At 33.7% G+C, this 20,011-nt stretch overlaps 2 protein-coding genes and 1 pseudogene across 2 annotated transcripts; all 3 read left to right on the forward strand.

Moving 5' to 3' along the window:
• The first annotated feature begins 2,593 nt into the window (after positions 1–2,593).
• On the forward strand, positions 2,594–3,825 carry LOC120197338 (E3 ubiquitin-protein ligase PUB23-like). Its single transcript, XM_039198917.1, has one exon. The coding sequence runs from the start codon at positions 2,608–2,610 to the stop codon at positions 3,823–3,825; it is 1,218 nt and encodes a 405-aa protein (XP_039054848.1). The 5' UTR covers positions 2,594–2,607.
• Positions 3,826–8,290: 4,465 nt separating this feature from the next.
• Positions 8,291–8,680, forward strand: LOC120199250 (protein MAINTENANCE OF MERISTEMS-like). Its single transcript, XM_039200401.1, has one exon. The coding sequence runs from the start codon at positions 8,291–8,293 to the stop codon at positions 8,678–8,680; it is 390 nt and encodes a 129-aa protein (XP_039056332.1).
• Positions 8,681–11,137: 2,457 nt separating this feature from the next.
• Positions 11,138–13,951, forward strand: LOC120197439 (annotated as a pseudogene).
• The last annotated feature ends 6,060 nt before the right edge of the window (positions 13,952–20,011 follow it).

Consider the following 20,011-nt stretch of genomic DNA (forward strand, 5'->3'; position numbering starts at 1 on the left):
CTTCGCTACTTGAATGAAACCTTAGATCATGTTACATTTTTTTTAATCAAATGAAGTGGTTAATCTTGTTTGTTATTCTGATGCTGATTGGGCATCTTCAGTGGAGGATAGGAGGTCACTGACTGGGTCTTGCATCTTTCTTATGTCCAATCTAGTGGCGCGGTGTTCCAAGAAATAGAGCGTTGTCTCTTGTTTTACGAAAGAGGTGGAGTATCGTAAGTTTAGCCAATTCTGTTTCAAAATTAGCATTGGTGGAGCAGTTGCTGATGGAATTTGGTCTTTCTTTAGTCAGCAAACCAACTGTGTGGGGTGACAATATGTCTACAGTCTATGATTACAAATCCTACTCATCATGTTAGGATAAAGCATGTTGAGATTGATTTTCATTTTATTCTATTAATTAGCTTTTTCATTCCCTATTTATTTAAAATTAATTATTAATTAAAATTTAGTTTTAATTTTAATAAAATTATAATTTTTTATTTAATAATTTGTTGTTATTTTGTGTTCATAAATGCATTCGTAATAATCAACACAGACCATGTTTTACTTTTTCATCACTGTTATTTGATAGAACCCTGTCTTTCAGGCTCTCCTTTGGATCTAATTCTTTCGTGCAAAGATTTGATTCCTCATAAAACAGACATTTTGAAGAAGCTTTGCCAGGAGTAGACATTTTTGTTCGCACGACAGACGTCGACAATGGTAATCGACACGGTGTTATCAGATATGGCTTATGGCAACCTGTCCGAGAAGCTGTCTATCTGTCCGATGATGGCTGCTCCGATTTAATGTTCAATGCTCTGTTAGAACCTGCACGTTTTTAAGAGACATGGCTATCATTTTGCAGGAAGCTGAAGGTAGAATGAATTGAAGTCGCCTGAAGTTTATTTCAAGAACACTGCTGAACCAATTGATAATTCTGCCATGTTCCGAAGTGTGCTTGCTCATCAAGGTAACACCATAGTATTAAAAGGTATGCCCCACAAAGTAGATCACCGAGTTCTTTGTTAAACAAACTGAATTTAATTATTATTTTTAAATAGAAGATCATAATTTAATTATAATTTTATTGAAAGTAAACTTAAATTTTTATTAATGATTAATTTCAAATAAATCCTTATACTTTTTAATATTTACAAAACAAAAAATTTTTTACTCATGGTGTGTTTTGATACGTCATTTTAGTCGTACATTACAGTATGCGACATGTACTATAAATTTTTTCATATTTTGTATATTAAACCTCATTAAATACGAATTCGATTTTAAAGAAACGATTTTTAGTTGTTTTATTTGTAGTTGGTAATATATATTTAATGAATTTTTAATCATTTAATAATGAACATATAAATATTTTGTAGTGGTTGGTGTTGAAATCCCAGACTTCTAATAAAGATAATATTATCTTTTTAACTACTGAATTAATTTAATCTATGCACGTGAAAATACGTTTTTGTCTCATTAGTTATTACGATAACAGTTTATTCAGTCATTCATGCACTTCGTTACTATGTACATTTCGCACATTTTATCGAGATATACTTTAGTGCAATGCTTATTTCTTTTATGTTTAGATATATATTTCTGCTTGATTTATGTCAACAATAACATACTCTTTATGAGTTTTGAATTTTTTTATTTTTTTTGTATTTATTACTGTTACATTAACATAACTTATATAAGCACAAGATACATTAGATAATAATGTAGAGTTTCATGTAATCACTATTAAATTTAATATTTTAATAAGTGATCATATTAAATTAGAAAAAAAAAATAGATTGTTGACAGAAGAAATAGAGTTGTAGTGGTTCGATGGTTCATATCTTTTTATTTGAACATAGAGTCACATATGATTGTGTTAGAGGAAAGGAAAAAGAGAAGAACATGGACGGAGCTAAGATTTTAGTACAAGAAAACAAAGTATAATTAATAATAAAAAACAAAAGGGACAAAATAAAAATGAATCAGAACTTGAAGGTCTAAATAGATATTTATCTATATATATTTTTAATAATAGAAAATTTGGGGGCAGTAGCCCCCTTTTGAACTATATGTAATTTCGTCCCTGGAGAAGAATATGATGAACAGTAGAGAGAGAATCATCCCTCTTTCCCTAGTTTGCATGCTGATTTATATACAATTCCTTAGAGCTAGTGTCAAGTCTAAAGTAGTGATAATTATTTATAGATTGACAGGGTAAATAAATTTGACTATCATATATTATATTTAAATGGTATATTACATGGGTTTACCATTGAAACACCGACACCTGTCCCGTAGCTGCCCCAAATTTATTGCCCTCAGGAAACAAGTCTTGTCCCATTTTTTATACCCTGGAAGTAGTGTTTTTTCAGAGCTTTTTTCTCTTACAAACCCTTGGAAATAGTCCTGATTAAATTTTCCTCTAATTCTGCTTGTGTTGACTTTATATTCATTGATATCAAACAGCTTGCACTTGTCCGTTGATATAAAAAGCTCCTCCCCAAGCTATTTTGGCAAGTGTTAAAGTTCACTTCTTTTTTGCCCACCTTTATCTGGCATCATCTTATTTTCCGTATAGAGTTCAATAAAAATCTGTTTTTTTTTTTGGCATATAGAATTATGGATGAAATTGAGATTCCTTGTCATTTTCTTTGTCCGATTTCGCTTCAACTAATGAGAGATCCAGTTGCGATCTCAACCGGGATAACATACGATAGAGAAAGCATAGAGCAATGGTTGTTCTCATGCAAGAAAAAGGTATGTCCGGTGACGAAACAACCGTTGCACGGCGATTCAGAGCTAACCCCGAACCACACTCTCCGTCGTTTGATCCAAGCATGGTGCACTCTCAACGCTTCCCATGGAATCGAAAGAATCCCGACACCAAAGCCTCCGATCAACAAAACCCAGATCGCCAGGTTGATCAAAGATGCGAACAAGTTCCCTGAGACGCAAGTCAAATGCCTTGAAACCCTCATATCAATCACCCTCGAAGGTGAAAGAAACAGGGGCTGCCTGGAAACCACCGGTTCAGTTGAATTCCTGGTATCGATCATCAAGAGTTATGATTCGTCATCGTCTCAAGTTATAAAAGCTGGCGACGAAGCGTTGAGCATTCTTTATCATATCAAGGTATCCGAAAGCTGTCTAAAGAGTATCGTCGACAATGATAATCAGTTTGTGGAGTCTTTAGTTCAAATCGTGAAAAATGGTAGCTACCAATCTCGAGCATACGCCACGATTCTGTTGAACGATGTGTCCCAAGTGGCGGATCCAATCCATTTGATCAACCCTACACCCGAATTCCTGGCCGAGATCGTACGCACTTTACGAGACCAGATCTCACAACAAGCCACCAAGGAAGCATTGAAACTCCTAGCGGAGCTTTGTCCATGGGGAAGAAACAGGATCAAAGCCGTGGAAGGAGGAGCCGTGTTCGTATTAGTCATGCTTCTGATCGAGAGCTCGACCAAGCGAGTATCGGAGCTCGCATTTATCGTTCTCGATCAGCTCTGCAATTGCGCCGAAGGGAGGGCGGAGTTGTTGGACCACGGAGCGGGGCTAGCGATGGTTTCGAAGAAGATATTAAGGGTTTCGCATGCGGCGAGCAAGAGGGCGGTGAGGATACTATCGCCGATCTGCAGATTTTCGGCAACATCTAGGGTTCTTCAGGAGATGTTGAAAGTTGGGGTGGTGGAAAAACTTTGTGTCGTGCTTCAAATTGATAATGGTTATGAGACAAAGGGGAAAGCAAGGGAGATATTGAAATTGCACGCTAGGGTTTGGAGGAACCATTCTTGTATTCCTTCATATTTGTTGTCTTATCCATCTTCTTGAGATCGGTGCTCTTTTTCTTCTTCTTCTTTGGTATTGTGTGTAGATAGATTGAAACAGGCATGGGGTGAAATTAAAGCAGATCTCTCCATGCAACTAATGTTGAAATATACGGTTTTATTAGGCATCAAATATGTGTCAAAGTAGAGACACTTCCCATGAGAATTTTGTTCATTATTCTTTGAAAATATCTTATATTCTTTTTCGGTCCCGAAGTAGGAAAGGATAAAATTTCAATATTGTTTAAGTCAAGAGAGACCTCTTTAGTCCAGGGTCAGGACATACTTAGGATGCGTTTGGTTCACGGAATGTAAGATTACCAGTGGGAATGTAGGATTACCAGGGAATAGGAATACTGAGAATGTTCTATTTTATGTTTGGTTGATTTAGCAAGAATATAAGATTATCGTGTTTGGTTAAAGGAATAAAATATTATTGGAATGTATATTTAATCAAATTGTCCTTATTATATATTTGTTTTTTTAACAAGTTGGAAAATATTTATATATTTTCTTTAAAAAATTTAAATTCATAAATTTATATATTTTTTACAAAATTGAAAAATATAAAAAGGTTTAATGAAAGGGTAAAATTTTATTTTAACCCCTGAACTTCATATAAAATTTTAATTATAGATTTTTTTTTGTAAATCTAAAATAGTTTAAGGATAAATTTGTAATTTAACATTCGTATAATTTTTATTATTCAATGATAGAATAATGATATTTTTGAAAGAAATTTTTTAAGGGCATTTTAGTCCAAAACGTCGGTAATCCAACAATACCTAAGGAAATGAGGCTAATGACATTCCCGGTAATATACCCCAAAAAATCCACTATTGGTAATGTAAGATTACCGGGAATGACATTCCCAGCCAACCAAACGGGGAAATGTGGATTCCATTCCCATGGGAATCTCACATTCCCCCAACCAAACACACCCTTAAGACCTAATTAGGATTTATAGATTGCTCACCAAAAGTGACAGTGGTAGGATTCAAATTTGGCCTTATAAGCTCAATTTTCTGAATCTCAACTACTCATACTAACACTTATTGGCATTGATTAATTTAGATTGTATACTAAAAGTCTCATGTTCAAGATTTAGACCCGAAATTTAAAAATAGTATATATAAAACAAAAGTATATTCTATTATTTTAAATAATTAATTTAATATTTTATTAATAAATCATAAAATTATAATTAAACATTTTCAAATATAATTAAACATAAATTTTAACTATAAAAACATAATTAAATTTTATCAAATATAAAATTAAATATAATTTTACAAAAAAATCTTAAAGAAAAAAATTAGGTTATCGATCATCGTAACTGAGAATAACGATGAGAGGGAGGCAGTCACTTCCAACGTTTGCATTAATCGCTCAATGACTCGATCAAAGAACAAAGGACCACTACCAGTGACGGGCGTATGCAGCTCTTATAGGGAATCGTTATGTTTTGAAGATTACTAAATTTAACTTAGGGTCACAACTCACAAATGATCCATCTACTATAAAGTATTACTTTATTAAAAAATCATAAAAATATAATTAAACTTTGTCAAACATAATTAAACATAAATTTTAATTATAAAAATATAATTAAATTTTATCAAATATAAAATTAAATATAATTTTACAAAAAAAAATCTTAAAGAAAAAAATTGAACTATCGATCATCGTAATTGAGAATAACGATGAGAGGGAGGCAGTCACTTCCAACGTGCTCACGTGGTAATAAATAAAATTTATATAATTATATATTTATTTCTTAGTATTTATACAATTTATTAATTTTTTCCTGGTTGTAAATTAATTCAATAAATTTAATCTCTCAATCAAATGATGACACTTGTCACCAATAATTATATTATATTTTAAATTTAATCTAATTAAATGTTTTGTCCAGTCCATCGAGTTCCATTTATGGCTTTGAGGAATCTGATAGCAATAATCAATTGCGTAAATTTGTTAGAAATGGTGAATTGGATGAATGTTTAAAGCTTCTGGAGGGCATGGTTTATCATGGTAAGATTCTTGATATTATAGCCTGTACTAGTGTAATTCGTGGGTTCTGTAGGAGAGGTAATACTAGAAAAGCTACTCGGGTTATAGAGATTGTCGAAATTTGGGGGGCTATTTCTAATGTCATAACTTATAATGTGTTTATTAGTGGGTATTGCTGGCAGAACTACCTTTAGATTAGGGATGAGTCTGCCACATATCTCTCCTATTAGGGGTGAGTTCGATCCTAGTTGGTTAGATATTAAATTAAAATTAAAATATAACCTAATTAAGTGGTGAAAAGTGTCATCATCTGATTGGGAGATTAAATTTATTAAATTAATTTAAATTAGGACTAAATTAATAAATTGTATTAATATTGAGGAGTAAATGTATAATTATGTCAATTTGATTAACTGTCACATCAACATTTTCATTAAATATTAACGACAACTGGTTTGATTAAATATAATTAAATAGTTATGTGGTCTAATTGACAAAATTAAAAGATCGGTGGTAAAACTAAAATGACTAAATAGTTGGGTGGTACAGTTTACCAAAAAAATATGGAAAATAATATAATTAGTATTCTATTCTAAATAATTTACCTTTAAATTTTTAATTAATTTTTAATTATACGTTTGAGTACTTTAGAATTTTAAACTTTTATAAACTAAATTAATGGTGCTCATCGTCAGTGATGCTCAGTAATGCTCGTCGTACGTGGCAGACTCATCCTTAAAACGAAACAAACTTACAAGATTCAACATATCAATTAATCCAAATATCTGAATAAGACACGAATCCAAAAAAGAACGAAATATAAAACAAAAAATTGAATGAAGAAATAATTCTTTCAAAAAGCTTTTTATTAGCTACTTCCTATTTCTCCTCTCTTCCTAATTATAAAATAAGTGTCTAATAATAGACTTCCTAAAACCCTAAAAAATTAACATCTTTTCATTGATGCAATATACATTGATTAAGAAAAGCAATATTAAAATAATAAAAAGATCCTAAATTGTCTTAAATAGATCATGTAAAATATAAAGTTAAATTTAATTACAAATAATTAAAAAAATAAATTTAAATTATCATATTCAATTTTCTGCAAGCGTTGTCTTTGTTAAAATAAATTTATCTTGAATTTTCGATGTCCGATTGAGACATTTCAAAATGCACTGAAAAGTTAATAGAAAGTCGTTTTTATCTCAAGAAACATCATGCCTCGGAAACATTCAGATCCCACCTGAAAATTTGTTTCAAGTCGAGTATTACATACTCCAATTTAGTCCCAAAATACTTTAATTTTAACTTGAAGAACATATTGGAGATATATAACACTTTCTAAATAAGTGGCCAGAAATTAATTACAAAATAAAATATTAGACATATATTTTAATAAAATAAAATAATTTAAATATTTATTTTACATAAAAGGCCAAATACTAGAACCCAGTCCATGAACTAGAACCTTTTTGTCATAAGATCTGGCAAAATTGGTCCAATATTATAGGTGGACTAATTATATAGCCTAATACAAAACCAAACAAAATAATTTAAGGATTTACGATAAATCTTACAGTGGAGGGAAATTTATCACGTCAACGTGACAACGTGACAAATTTTATTAAAAAATATTCTTTTATTTGAAGTTTTCATTCTAATGTGATAAATTTTAATAAAAATTATATTTTATTATAACTCGTCATGTCGATGTGACGAGTTTTTCTACACTAACATTTGTTGTAGATCCCAAAATAATTTTGAAGATAACTTAAATGACTAAATCTTTTAACCCACTATATTGGGTCAATTTCACCACAAAACCGGCTTTTTGGGCCAATAGGGTGTTTAGAATAAAAAATTACGGGTTTACCCATCCTCAAATTTTAATTAAGGATCTACGACATTTGCTATAATGTCGGGCGAACTCGTCACCTCGAGGTATCGTGTTCTTTGAAATATGATTTTTAATAGACCTAAATGAGAGAGTTCCATATGGGTCATTAATTTATTATTTTTAAGCAGAATCGTCACCTCGACATGATGAGTCCATTAAAAAATTATTATTGAAAAAAAATAAAATTAAAAATTAAAAAAAGAGGGGAACTAATCACCTCGAGGTGACGAGTTCCTTCAAATTCAAAAAACTAGTCGTTGGTCAATTGGCAGCTACTACGGTCACTTTGCAGTGGTCACTTAGAACTCATCACCTCGAGGTGACGAGTTCCAATCGAATTTTTGTATTATAGTCATTGGAATTGGAGCTATAAATAGGGATTTGAGATTTTGATTTTTTATCAAACACTAAAATTTAAAAAATTATGAAAAATCAAACTTTCTATGAAAATCCTGAAAAAATGGCTTCCCGAGCAGACATGTTGTGCCTCGACAACGTCCATATTTCGTCAATCGAGCTCTAACTAGAAGAAGAACAGAATATTCGTCAACGTGGGATGACTTTCTATCCATATCTTCAGCAATCCGGTCTATTTCCATCCATATTTGTACGTGGCTTCAAGGTGTACCCAGTGTTGATTGAGGCCCTGGTAGAACGTTGGAGACCCGAGATGTACACTTTTCATTTCTCGAATTGTAAAGCAATGATTACTTTGGAAGATGTCACTTACCAACTCGGTGTTCATGTGAATGGAGCCCTCATTGTGAGGCAGAACAATTACGACCCCACGACATTGGTTTACCAAGTTTCAGGAAAGCTGTCACCATCCGAGTTCATCGATGGCTATTGGGTACGGATGACGTGGTTGGAGTCCGAATTCCATGTGATGGTCAACTCTACTGAGGATGAGGTTATTTTTGCATCTCGAGCATATCTTCTCCATTGATCGGACGGGTATTATTACGAAATATGATCACCTGAAACTCGTCACCTCAATGTGATGAGTTCCACTGGATTTTTGCATTATAATCGTTGGAATTGGAACTATAAATAAGGGTTTGGGGTTTTTATTTTTCATCAAACCCTAACTCCAAAAAATTATAAAAAATCCTACTTTATGTGAAAATACTAAAAAATGGCTTCCCGAGTAGACATGTTGTGCCTCAACAATGTCCATATTTCATCAATCGAACTCCGACCAGAAGAAGAACGGAATATTCATCAGCGTGAGATGACTTTGAGAGATCTGCATCAGAGGATGTTGATATATCTTCAGCAGTCTGGTCTATTTCTAGCCATATTTATACGTGACTTCAAGGTGTACTCGGCGTTGATTGAGGCTCTGATCGAATGTTGGCGGCCCAAGACACATACTTTCCATTTCTCGAGTGGTGAAGTGACGATTACTTTGGAAGACGTTGCTTACCAACTCGGTGTTCCTCTGAATAGAGCCCTCATGGTGAGGTGGAACAATTACAACCCATCACGTTGATCTACCAAGTTTCGGGAAAGTTGTCACCATCTGAGTTCATCGTTGGCTATCGGGTACGGATGACGTGGTTAGAGTCTGAATTCTAAGTGACGGTCGACTCTAACGAGGACGAGGTTATTTTGTATCCCAAGCATACTTCTTCAACTGATCAGAGGGGTATTATTACAAGATAAATCCGTTAATTTGATGCACACTCAGTAACTTCAAATATTAAATGACATCACTGAGTGTCGTAATACCAGTTAGGGCTCGGCGATTTAGCATTTATGTCCCAAGAGCTTTGCGAGGTTGTAATTGTATAACGAGGTCAAAAAGCCGATGTAGCAGGCTATCTAATATTGCTACAATCATGTGCTTGGTATCTCTTCTTGTTTTTTACGTCGATTACAATAGCCCCAGTCGAGTTTCCTCTTGTTGGAAGATATTTTTTTAACTTTTTTTTAAATTTGATTAACTTAATTTTTATTTTTTTTAATCTTTTTCTATTTTTAAATATTTTAGATGACGTCATAAAATAACTGAGATGAAGTTATCGGGTGTCGTTGTAAAAGATATATAGACAATGATCGACATCGTCGAACAATATGTAGTATACATTTGTTCTTTTATTATTTTTTAAAATTTTTTTAAACCATATATATATATATATATTAACTTTGATATTTAATATTTACAATTTTCTTGGCTTACGTATGTTGATGATGAGATCTATCGGTTATTGCCATCGCAATTTTTTGAGGGGTCTAATTTATGGTGTGTCACGATGCCATTATTACATTTTGCGATTGTTGAGTGGCACACTGTTAATAGAGTACTACGACAGTATGCATTGCATAAACCGATTCCTACGTAAATCGTTGAGATGGACGCGCTCCATAGAATTGGTACACGTGGGAAACATACCAAAACTTTATCGGTGAAGCACGCTTACTACATCGAGCTATGGAATTAATGTCACCTATCGCTTCTCCTGCGTTACAAGATTACACTGATGGACCTAGATTTCGACCATTCTCTCTATCTCTGAAATTACGAAGCAAATGGGAAACTATATCTCACAACAACACAACAAAGGGGGAATAAGAACAACATCATGCTAGATCCCCCAAGTCCAAGAAGAAATGATTGACGTCTTTTTATGCTTCAGCATCTACAACTAAAGATTACTATTATGCATCTCATGCTAGTTTCAGTTTCTATCATACTTCAACCGAGACTCATCCGACTTGGGTTAGAGGTTCATAGGATGCAATGCAACACACTCAAACATCTTCAACAGAATATGCGGGTGAGGGTGAATGAGATCATATCGTATATGGTTAAAAACATAGCCGCCAAGTCGATTCAGTAACGACAATAATGGCATCAAATACCATAAGCCCATCACCTATTTCGAAGGTGGATCTCAGGGTGTGTTAAGTACACCTCCTCGACAAGATGAAGACGACGACGATGACGATAAAGGTCGACGACCCCTACGTACTCGACAAGTTTCACGTCATTATCATTCGACCACTTCTCGACATCATTAAGAACTTAGAAAATATAAATAAATTTTATTAGTTTGTAAACAATATTATTTTAATAAAAATATTAATTTTTAATTAATTAATTTTTTAAAATTTAACCAAAACTGCCCGATGAGACGAGTTACATTTTTTAATTTCTAATTTTAATTTTTTTTCAATAATAATTTTTAATGAGCTAGTCACATCGAGATGTCGAGTCTGTTTAAAATCAATAAATTAGGATGGATAACTAAACGCCCTATTGGGCCAAAAAAGCCCATAAAATATCCCTTCCTTTTCCGTTCCCTTCCCTTCGTGAAATGGGCTTCTAAAATATAACCCACTCCTTTCTTTATTAAATTTAGAATTTAGTGAAATCTTAAAACCCTTCAATATCTTCTTCCCGGACAAATCTTCCCGTTTCAAACAAAGCCGTTGCCTCCCTCCCTTCTGATCAACGCGAAGGAGGAGGAAAATAAATGGGTAAGATTACTTGTAAGAAACTGAAGGGAAGTCAAAACATGAGGCAAAGTTTACTCTTAGCAACGTTAAAATCAACTCCTATTCTCATTGATGACATCCACGCCGACGACTCCTTACCTGGTCTCCGGCCACACGAGATTTCCCTCCTTCATCTTTTTGAAAAGCTCTCCGATGACTGTGTCGTTGAAATCAACGAAACCGGTAACCCCTTTTTTATCCCATCTGAGCTATTAGCTTTCGAGTTGAAAATAATACCAAATAACTAAAAAGCTATTGGTTCGATTTGATAGGTACCAAATTGAAATACAAGCCTGGGATAATTATCGGAGGGAGTAATCTGGCGCATGATTGTGGTGTGAGTAGAGCAATTGGGTATTTTTTGGAGCCCTTGATCTTTCTTGGATTATTTGGTAGGAAACCGCTAGCTATAATTCTAAAAGGTAATCCCTTTTTGTGCTTCGAATCTCATTCTTGTGTGGGCTCCTTTGATTTTCTGTTAATATACTCCTTTGTAACATGTCACGCTTGCTAGAAAAAGTCGTTTGAGTTTTGCAGTATTGTCGTGCAATGTTTAATGTCATACAATCGAGAGGTATATTATTTCAATGTTGAAGTATGAAAGCAAGTTTCATAGGTCAAATTGATAGAATAGGGAGTTGATTCGTATGATTAGACTACTTTTGATAACTTAGGTGGATTGAATATGTAATACATGTAAAGTAGTATTGAATTGTCCTCAATCGAACCTGGGATTGATTTTCACCATAATGCTTGTGCATATAATTTCCTTGTTGTGATACAAAAGTTAAGTGGTTGTTACTCCATATGTTATTTTCAGGGATTACAAATGATTCTAAGGGCCCATCTGTCGATACATTCCGTTCCACGACCTTTCCCATGTTGAAGCATTTTGGGTGTTCCTTAAGAAGGATTAAAGTTGGAACTAAAGAGACGTGGAGTTTCACCTCATTGTGGTGGTGAAGTTCATTTGACAATTCCTACTGTTCAGCACCGAAGAGTGAGTTTTTTAATCTAATGCTACGTCAATTTTTTGTTTGTGATATTTATTACACTTTCTGGTACAGGCAACCATGTGGACCATGAAGGAATGGTTAAGAGAATCAGAGGGGAAGCTTTCACTACCAGAGTGAGTCCTCAGCTTGGAAATGAAATGATTTATGCTGCTCTTGCTTCCTGATGTTTATATTGCTAGTGATTATAGAAAGCGCTTAGAGTCCGGATCCGGAAAGTACGGTCACCATATATATTTCGGAATTTCTTTTTTTTATCGTAACCAGGAAATTTCAAGTATTTTTTCTCTTAATGCAGCTCACCGGGATATGGAATTTCACTAGTTGCTGAAACTACTTCAGGTTGCTGCATGTCTACTGATACTACAGTTTCGTATGGGGGAGAAGCAGAAGATATTGAAGGTGAGGACAAGAAAGGGCCGATACCTGCAGCTGATGTTGGTGAGAAAATTGCTTCTGTGCTTCTTGAAGAGATTGAGATAGGTGGAGTGGCAGGTTCAACTCACCAGGTTTGTATTTCAAAGTTTCTGTTCCATTGACCTGCCACTCGTCCAGTTTCATTATTCTAATACCATTTTATGATTGTGATAAATCTCTGTCTTCATTCTTTTTTAACATTGAAATAATAGCTTAAAATTTAAATTTATTGCTTATCATGCATACAATATTGTATGTATGAGCACCGACTAGGATAATTTTTACATAAAATGTGATTTTTTTTTTGTTTAGAATATTATACTCTTCAAAAGCTCTTAATTTTCTTGGGGGGCTAAAATGATGCCTTCATCTTTAGCGTTAAGCAAAGAAGTGTTTGCATTAATCGAAAGCTTACTCCCTCTGCTTAATCTGCTGACTTGGATAAATACAAGTTTAGTTGAGGTTTTTATTGCATATCATTCCTTTATTTTTTTCATGTTGTATTTATCTTCCACTAGGGATTTATAAGATTTTAAGTGGTCAACATGGAAAAGTACTCCTGTTAAAATCCTTATAACAATATGGCCAATCGGCCTTGTATTCATACTGTTCATATTGGTTTCGTTCTGGCTGTTCTGCTTTTATTGTTCCTTGTTTTCCTTTCTATTTTCCAGTTTTTTTATTTTAGGAGATTGAAATATCTATCTTAACTGGCCAAAAAAATGTAAGTTGTTCCATATTTAATTTTCCTTTTTAAGTTGGTAGACTTGTCATACAAAGGACTGGTTTTTACCAAGGGATTGACATCTAAGCTTTACCATGAAGCATATCTTATCAAGGTCCATTTGAAACATAAGATTTATCTTGATAAGAATGTTGTTTCTTCTTCAGAACAAAGATGAAACTGTGTGTTGTTAACTAACAGCGTAATCCATTGTTTGGTTTGTTATTCCTTTGTGCACTTTGTCCGAAAGATGTTTCAAAGGTTCGTGTGGGAAAGCTGTCACCATATGGAATAGAAACATTAAGGCAAATCAAAGATATTCTAGATGTTCAATTTGTGATTAAGCCAGATCCATCCACAGGGACGGTGATCCTTAAACGTTGGGGTTCTGGGATGAAGAACCTTTCCAGAAAGACAACCTGATCACATTCTGTAGCACATTATAATTCTGGTTTGGCTTCATTTTCTCGCTTGAGAGCCATGAATACACTGATTGCAGCAGGGAATATGTTCTAAAATCCAGATCTAGCTTACATATGTGCTATTTTTGGTTAATTATACACTAGATGGAATTTTAAGCCAGTTAATCCAATTATATGTAAACTTGTACGCTTTATAACTTCATGATTATGTGATCCTTATCGTAGAGTATTAGGAACTAAAGAATATCCAATTTTGTGAGTCATTATTAATATTAAAATTAATATCAATAAATCTGGTAAATATGAAATTATTTTTATACAACTTAATTTCCCATTAAAATATTATATGGTTATGCTAATTATGAAGTGAATTTTCCACGATTCAGGTCCATTGCACACTTAACCCGAAAAGCTTGTATCTATGGCAAGTGCAATTCATTCATCAACAGATCTTTATCTTTGCAAAGTATGAATATCTCTGTGTTTAGCTCTTGTTGACATTGAGGAGCTGCAATGGCTTCAACCAGTTTAGATCCTTGAAAACAAAGCTTCTTCCTTAGCTGGTATTTCCAATGAAATTCAAGAGATGAAGCTTCTTTTTCGAACAATCACATACTTTCTCATGGATGCTGATAATGGAGCTGGTGAAAATAGTGAAACCCAAAAGGCTTGGGTCGCAAGTATCCGGGACCTGGCATACCAAGTTGAAGACGCCATCAATGAGTACATGTACCACTTGAACAGGCAAACACAATGCAGCTTCCTCTATCGAACCCTTCATTTCCCCAAGGTTTTGCTGGCCAAGCATAAAGTAGCAACCAATTTGAAAGACATCAATAGCATGATCAAAAGCATTACTGAGAGAGCCAGCCAATTCGGAGTTCAACAGCTTGAAGAAAGGGCTACTTATTCTCACCATGATCCTAATTGGAAGAACAGATTGAGCGAGGTGTCGCTTTTCTTTAAAGACGACGATCTCATGGGGATCAAAAAGGCACACATGATTTGTTGGGATGGCTGATAAGTGCTTATTTTAGTTAATATTTTACTTTTAAATTATTATTTAATTATTGATTTTTGTGGCTTATTTGTTTATTTTAATTCATTTTCTGTACAGGTACATGACGTAAGATTCTGGAAATTACACAAAAAGGACACAATTCTATAGTTTTTTATTTTCGGAATCAAAGCTGATTGGAATTCGGATTTGAATTAAACTCAACTTTAGGATAATATTTAAACATTATGTTTTTTGTAATTTAGTTTAAATAGGTTTTTAGTATTTTAATTAAGTTTTAGGATATTATTTTTATATTTTATCTTTGTTTTAGGTATTTTAGTTGAAATAAGTTTTAGTGTTTTAATTAGGATTTAGAATATTATATTATTTTTTAGGTATTTTAGTTTAAATAGTTTTAAGTGTTTTAATTAGGATTTAAGATTTTTTAACTTATTTTTAGTAATTTGAAGGCTATAAATACCCTCTAAAGGTGAGTCTAGAAACATCTCTCTCTCATTTGAGAATAAAATCTTCTTTTTCTCTCTATTTTTCTCTTTATTTTTCGCATACTTTTCTATTATGCTAAGTATGATTTTGGTTCTGCTTAACTAATTTATTTTCAAGCAGAAAACTAAAGCGAAGACTCAATTCCAAACGTGAGAATTGTAAGGTACTTAAATCGCTTCGGATTTTCTCTCTTTTTTCTGAGCTTACTTTTCAAATCAAAATAATTTCGACATTGGTCCGGATATTGTTATAGTTAACGTTTGAAGAAGGATTTGCTTATTGATGCATATTCAACTTCCCGAGAACACACTTATTAAAATTGTTTGTTAAAATGAATCTGAGATCGGAATCAGTTGTTATTGAAACGACACAATCTGAGTTGGCAGCGAAGATTTGTTCTTGTAAGCTGACGTGAATCTTGAAGTAAAAATATGTTTCGATGATCCGAGGAATTTGAGGCGAAGCTAAAGTCTGAGGTTGCTTTCACAATAAGTTTCCCTTTATCTCAATCTCTTTAATTTGTTTATTTAATTATTTTACTTTTATTTTTTTATTTTAAAAACAACTTTTAAAAATCATCTTTTATATTTATTACTATTACTATTTATTATTATATTATATTATTTTTCTTTTTTTTATTTTATAATATATATTTTTAACTTCATATGGAATTCTATCTTCCTCTAAAATAAGAAAGAGTTTTATTAAATCAGAAACACTACAGTCCATGTGGATCGACCATGTTTCTCTATACTACCTTTTCCTGTTTCTATCTTTGTATTTATTAACAAATACTGATTTATGTTTCTAGTTTTCGATTTATGACCAGAAGAAACCTAGGTGAATTAGTAGATCTAGATCCGGAGATCGAAGAACGAGCACGAAGAATCCACGCACAAACGCTTCGAGAAAAGAGAAAATGACAAGAAGAACAAAAGTAGAAATCATAAACAGAATCAAATCCGGACTCTGAAGCAGACACATACAACATTGCGATGGTATAACAAACGATCCGAGAGCTAGCCACAATTCCTATCACTTAGACTCCATTATGCATTAATTTTCCTAGTGGCGGGACTCCGTTTCAATTAAAGACGAGACTCATTCATCTTCTTCCCACCTTCCAAGGCTTTCCCATTAAAGATCCGCGCAAACACTTGTTGGAATTCAATATGGTTTGCACTAGCATGAAACCACAGGGAATTATCGATGATCAAATTAAATTGAGAGCTTCCCCTTTCTCTTTTGCCGACTTGGCGAAATATTGATTATTTTATTTACCTCCAAATTCAGTTAATTTATGAGCTGACATGAATTGAATTTTTCTTGACAGGTTCTTTCCAGCGGCTAAAGCAAGCGAGTTGCGTTGGAGCATTCTTTCCATTCAGCAAAAGAACGAAGAAAGTCTTTATGACTATTGAGAGCGATTTAAAAAGCTTTGCGCACATTGTCCGCAACACAGATTAAGTGAGAAAACATTACTTCAATCCTTTTATGAAGGCCTTTTACCAATGGAGATGAAAACGGTGGATGCCGCCAGTGGAGGAGCATTAGTCAACATGACCCCAACAACAGCAATGGAATTGATTTCAACCATGACAACCAACTCTCAATAGTTTTCAAGTGAATCCAGCCGACGGGTTCACAAGATAAGTATATTTTCCCTTGAAAATAAGTTAGATAAATTAACTGAAGTAGTTAATTCACTTGTTGTAGGAAAATCTAGAGCAACAAGAGCATGTGGGATATGCACAAAGCTAGACCACCCAAACTTCAGCTATGCAGCAAATCAAATACCAACTTATTATCCTCAACAGCAAACGCAAAAACCATCATTGGAGGAATTCATAGGGAAGTTAACAATATCACAAGAAAAGTTCATTGCATCCCAAGAAAAATCCCAAAGCCAAACCGAAACAAATCTTCAAGAGTTAAATAACCAAGTAAGCCCACTAGTTTAAACTATGGGAAAATTGGAATCACAAGGAAGACTACATGCTCAAACGGAGTTAAATATGAGAAAAAATATTAGTGTCATCACACTCCGAAGTGGAAAAGTTATCTCACCCGAAGTTCCAGCAGAAAAAGTCACATCAGGAAGAATAAGAGGATACACCACCTTCAGAAATACAAGGTACATTTGACTCACATTCTTCTCTTTCTTTTCATGAAATTATGCCACCACCCTTTCCATCAAGGTTGATGAAGCGTGATAAAAGAGCTGAAGAAAATGAGATCTTAGAGGTGTTCCAAAAAGTTCAAGTCAACATATCTCTTCTTGAAATAATTCGACAAGTACCAAGGTATGCTCGATTCTTAAAAGAACTTTGCACTACAAAGAGGAAATTAATGGGGCACGAAAAGGTAAATTTGGGAGAACTTGTCTCTGCAATTTTTCAACAAATACTCTAAAAAAAATGAAGGATCAAGGTATGTTCGTTATACCTTGCAAAATAGGTGATATTAAAATTAAACGTGCAATGTGTGACTTAGGAGCTTCAATTAATGTTATGCCATTTTCTATATATAAAATGATTACTAACGAGCCTTTGAAGGAAACAGGTATAACCATATAGTTGGCTGATCTATCTGTGATCTATCCAGTGGGAGTAATGAAAAACGTCTTGATAAAGGTCGATATATTATTCTTTCCTGCAATTTCTTTGTATTGAAATGGAACATGATATGTTGGATACTTATTTCGAATTACTCTTAGGCCGACCTTTCCTAAGCACCACACATACAAAGATCGATGTTAGAAGTGGCATACTGACAATGAAATTTGATGGTAAGATCGTTGAATTTGATGTTTACAAAGCAATGAAATGACCTGATCATGTTGAAAGAATTAATTCTGTTGATGTTATAGATCCTTTAATTGATGAATATATTGAATCTAATTTTTCTTATGATCTTTTTAAGGATCCTGAACTTTTCCACGAAGAGGAAGAAAGGGAGATTGAAATATTAATTCAATCAATTCTGATTTATCTTTATCTTCTCTAAAACTAAAACTTTACTTCTGTTTTGTATGCACCTTAGATAGAATTGAAGCAATTATCGGAGCATTTGAAATATGTCTTTTTGGGCAAAAATGAAACTTTGCAAGTGATCATCTCAAGTAAATTATCCGAAGGAAAAAATGAAGCTTTGGTAACGGTATTGCGCTCTCAAAAAGAAGCCATAGGATGAACCATTGCCGACATTAAAGGATTAAGTCTCTCGACTTGCATGCACAAGATCAAAGTCGAAGAAGGAGCAAAGCCATCACGTGAAGGACAACGCTGATTAAATCCACCGATGATGGAAGTAGTAAAGAAATAAATTCAGAAACTCCTTGACGTTGACATAATCTATCCAATTTCGGATAGTAATTGGGTAAGTCCAATTCATGTGATTCCCAAGAAAACGAGAGTCGCAGTGGTCAAAAATCAAGAAGGGGAGTTAGTACCAACAAGAGTTCAAAATGAATGGCGAGTTTGTATTGATTACAGGAAGTTGAACTCTCTTACTCAAAATTCCTCTTCCTTTTATAAATCAAATGATTGAAAGATTAGTTGGGAAAACTCATTATTGATGCCTTGATGGTTTTTCAGGTTTTTTTCCAAATCCCAGTGGCACCAGAGGATCAAGAAAAAACGACTTTTACTTGTCCCTTCGGTACATTTGCATATAGACGAATGCCCTTTGGTCTTTATAATGCACCGACCACCTTTCAAAGATGCATGTTAAATATATTTTCCGACTATGTGGAGAAGGGCATCGAAGTCTTTATGGATGACTTCACGGTTTATGGTAATTCTTTTAATGAATGCCTTGATAATTTAACTAATGTGCTTAAAAGATGCTTAGAATATAACTTTGTTTTGAACTATGAAAATTGTCATTTTATGGTTGATAAAGAGTTAATTTTAGGTCATATTGTTTCCTCAAAAGGGATTGCGGTTGATAAAGCTAAAACATATATTATACGCTCACTTCCTTACCCAACAATTATGAGGGAAATTCGTTCTTTTCTTGGCCATGTAGGATTTTACCGCAGATTTATTAAGGACTTTTCGAATATAGCACAACCTTTATGCAATCTACCTCAAAAGGATCAAGACTTTGACTTTAATTCAAAATGCAAGGAGTCTTTCGATTCATTAAAGGAAAAGCTTATTTCAGCTCAAATTGTTCAGCCGCTAGATTGGGATCATCCCTTTGAACTTATATGTGATGCATCAGACACTAGCGTTGGAGTCGTTCTAGGCCAAAAAATAGGAAAAGAGCCACATGTCATAGCCTACACATCTCGAACTTTGGACTCGGCTCAGAAAAATTATTCTACTACGGAAAAAGACCTTTTTGCTATAATTTTTGCTTTAGAAAAATTCAGATCCTATTTGCTTGGTACTAAAATTACTGTCTTTTCTGATTATGCAGCTATAAGGTATTTGATGAGAAAAAAGGAAGCAAAACTGAGGCTTATCCTGCTTTTACAGGAATTTATCTTGGAAATTAAAGACAAAAAGGTATGCAAAAATCTGGTAGCATATCAATTGAGTCGAATTCCCCTTTCCACATCCGAACCACCACTTAGAGAATAATTTCCTGAAGAAAAATTGATGATGGCGCAAAGCATAACTCTATGGTTTGCAGACATGGTTAATTATTTGGCCACAGGTAAGTTACCATTAGATTTGCTGAGAAC

This window comes from Hibiscus syriacus, unplaced genomic scaffold (assembly GCF_006381635.1).
Source record: "Hibiscus syriacus cultivar Baekdansim isolate YM2019G1 unplaced genomic scaffold, ASM638163v2 tig00000340_pilon, whole genome shotgun sequence".
In the NCBI taxonomy this organism is placed as follows: domain Eukaryota; kingdom Viridiplantae; phylum Streptophyta; class Magnoliopsida; order Malvales; family Malvaceae; genus Hibiscus; species Hibiscus syriacus.

Coding starts and splice junctions, on each gene's coding strand:
- LOC120199250 (XM_039200401.1), top strand. CDS start 8,291: ATGACTTTCTATCCATATCTTCAGCAATCCGGTCTATTTCCATCCATA.
- LOC120197338 (XM_039198917.1), top strand. CDS start 2,608: ATGGATGAAATTGAGATTCCTTGTCATTTTCTTTGTCCGATTTCGCTT.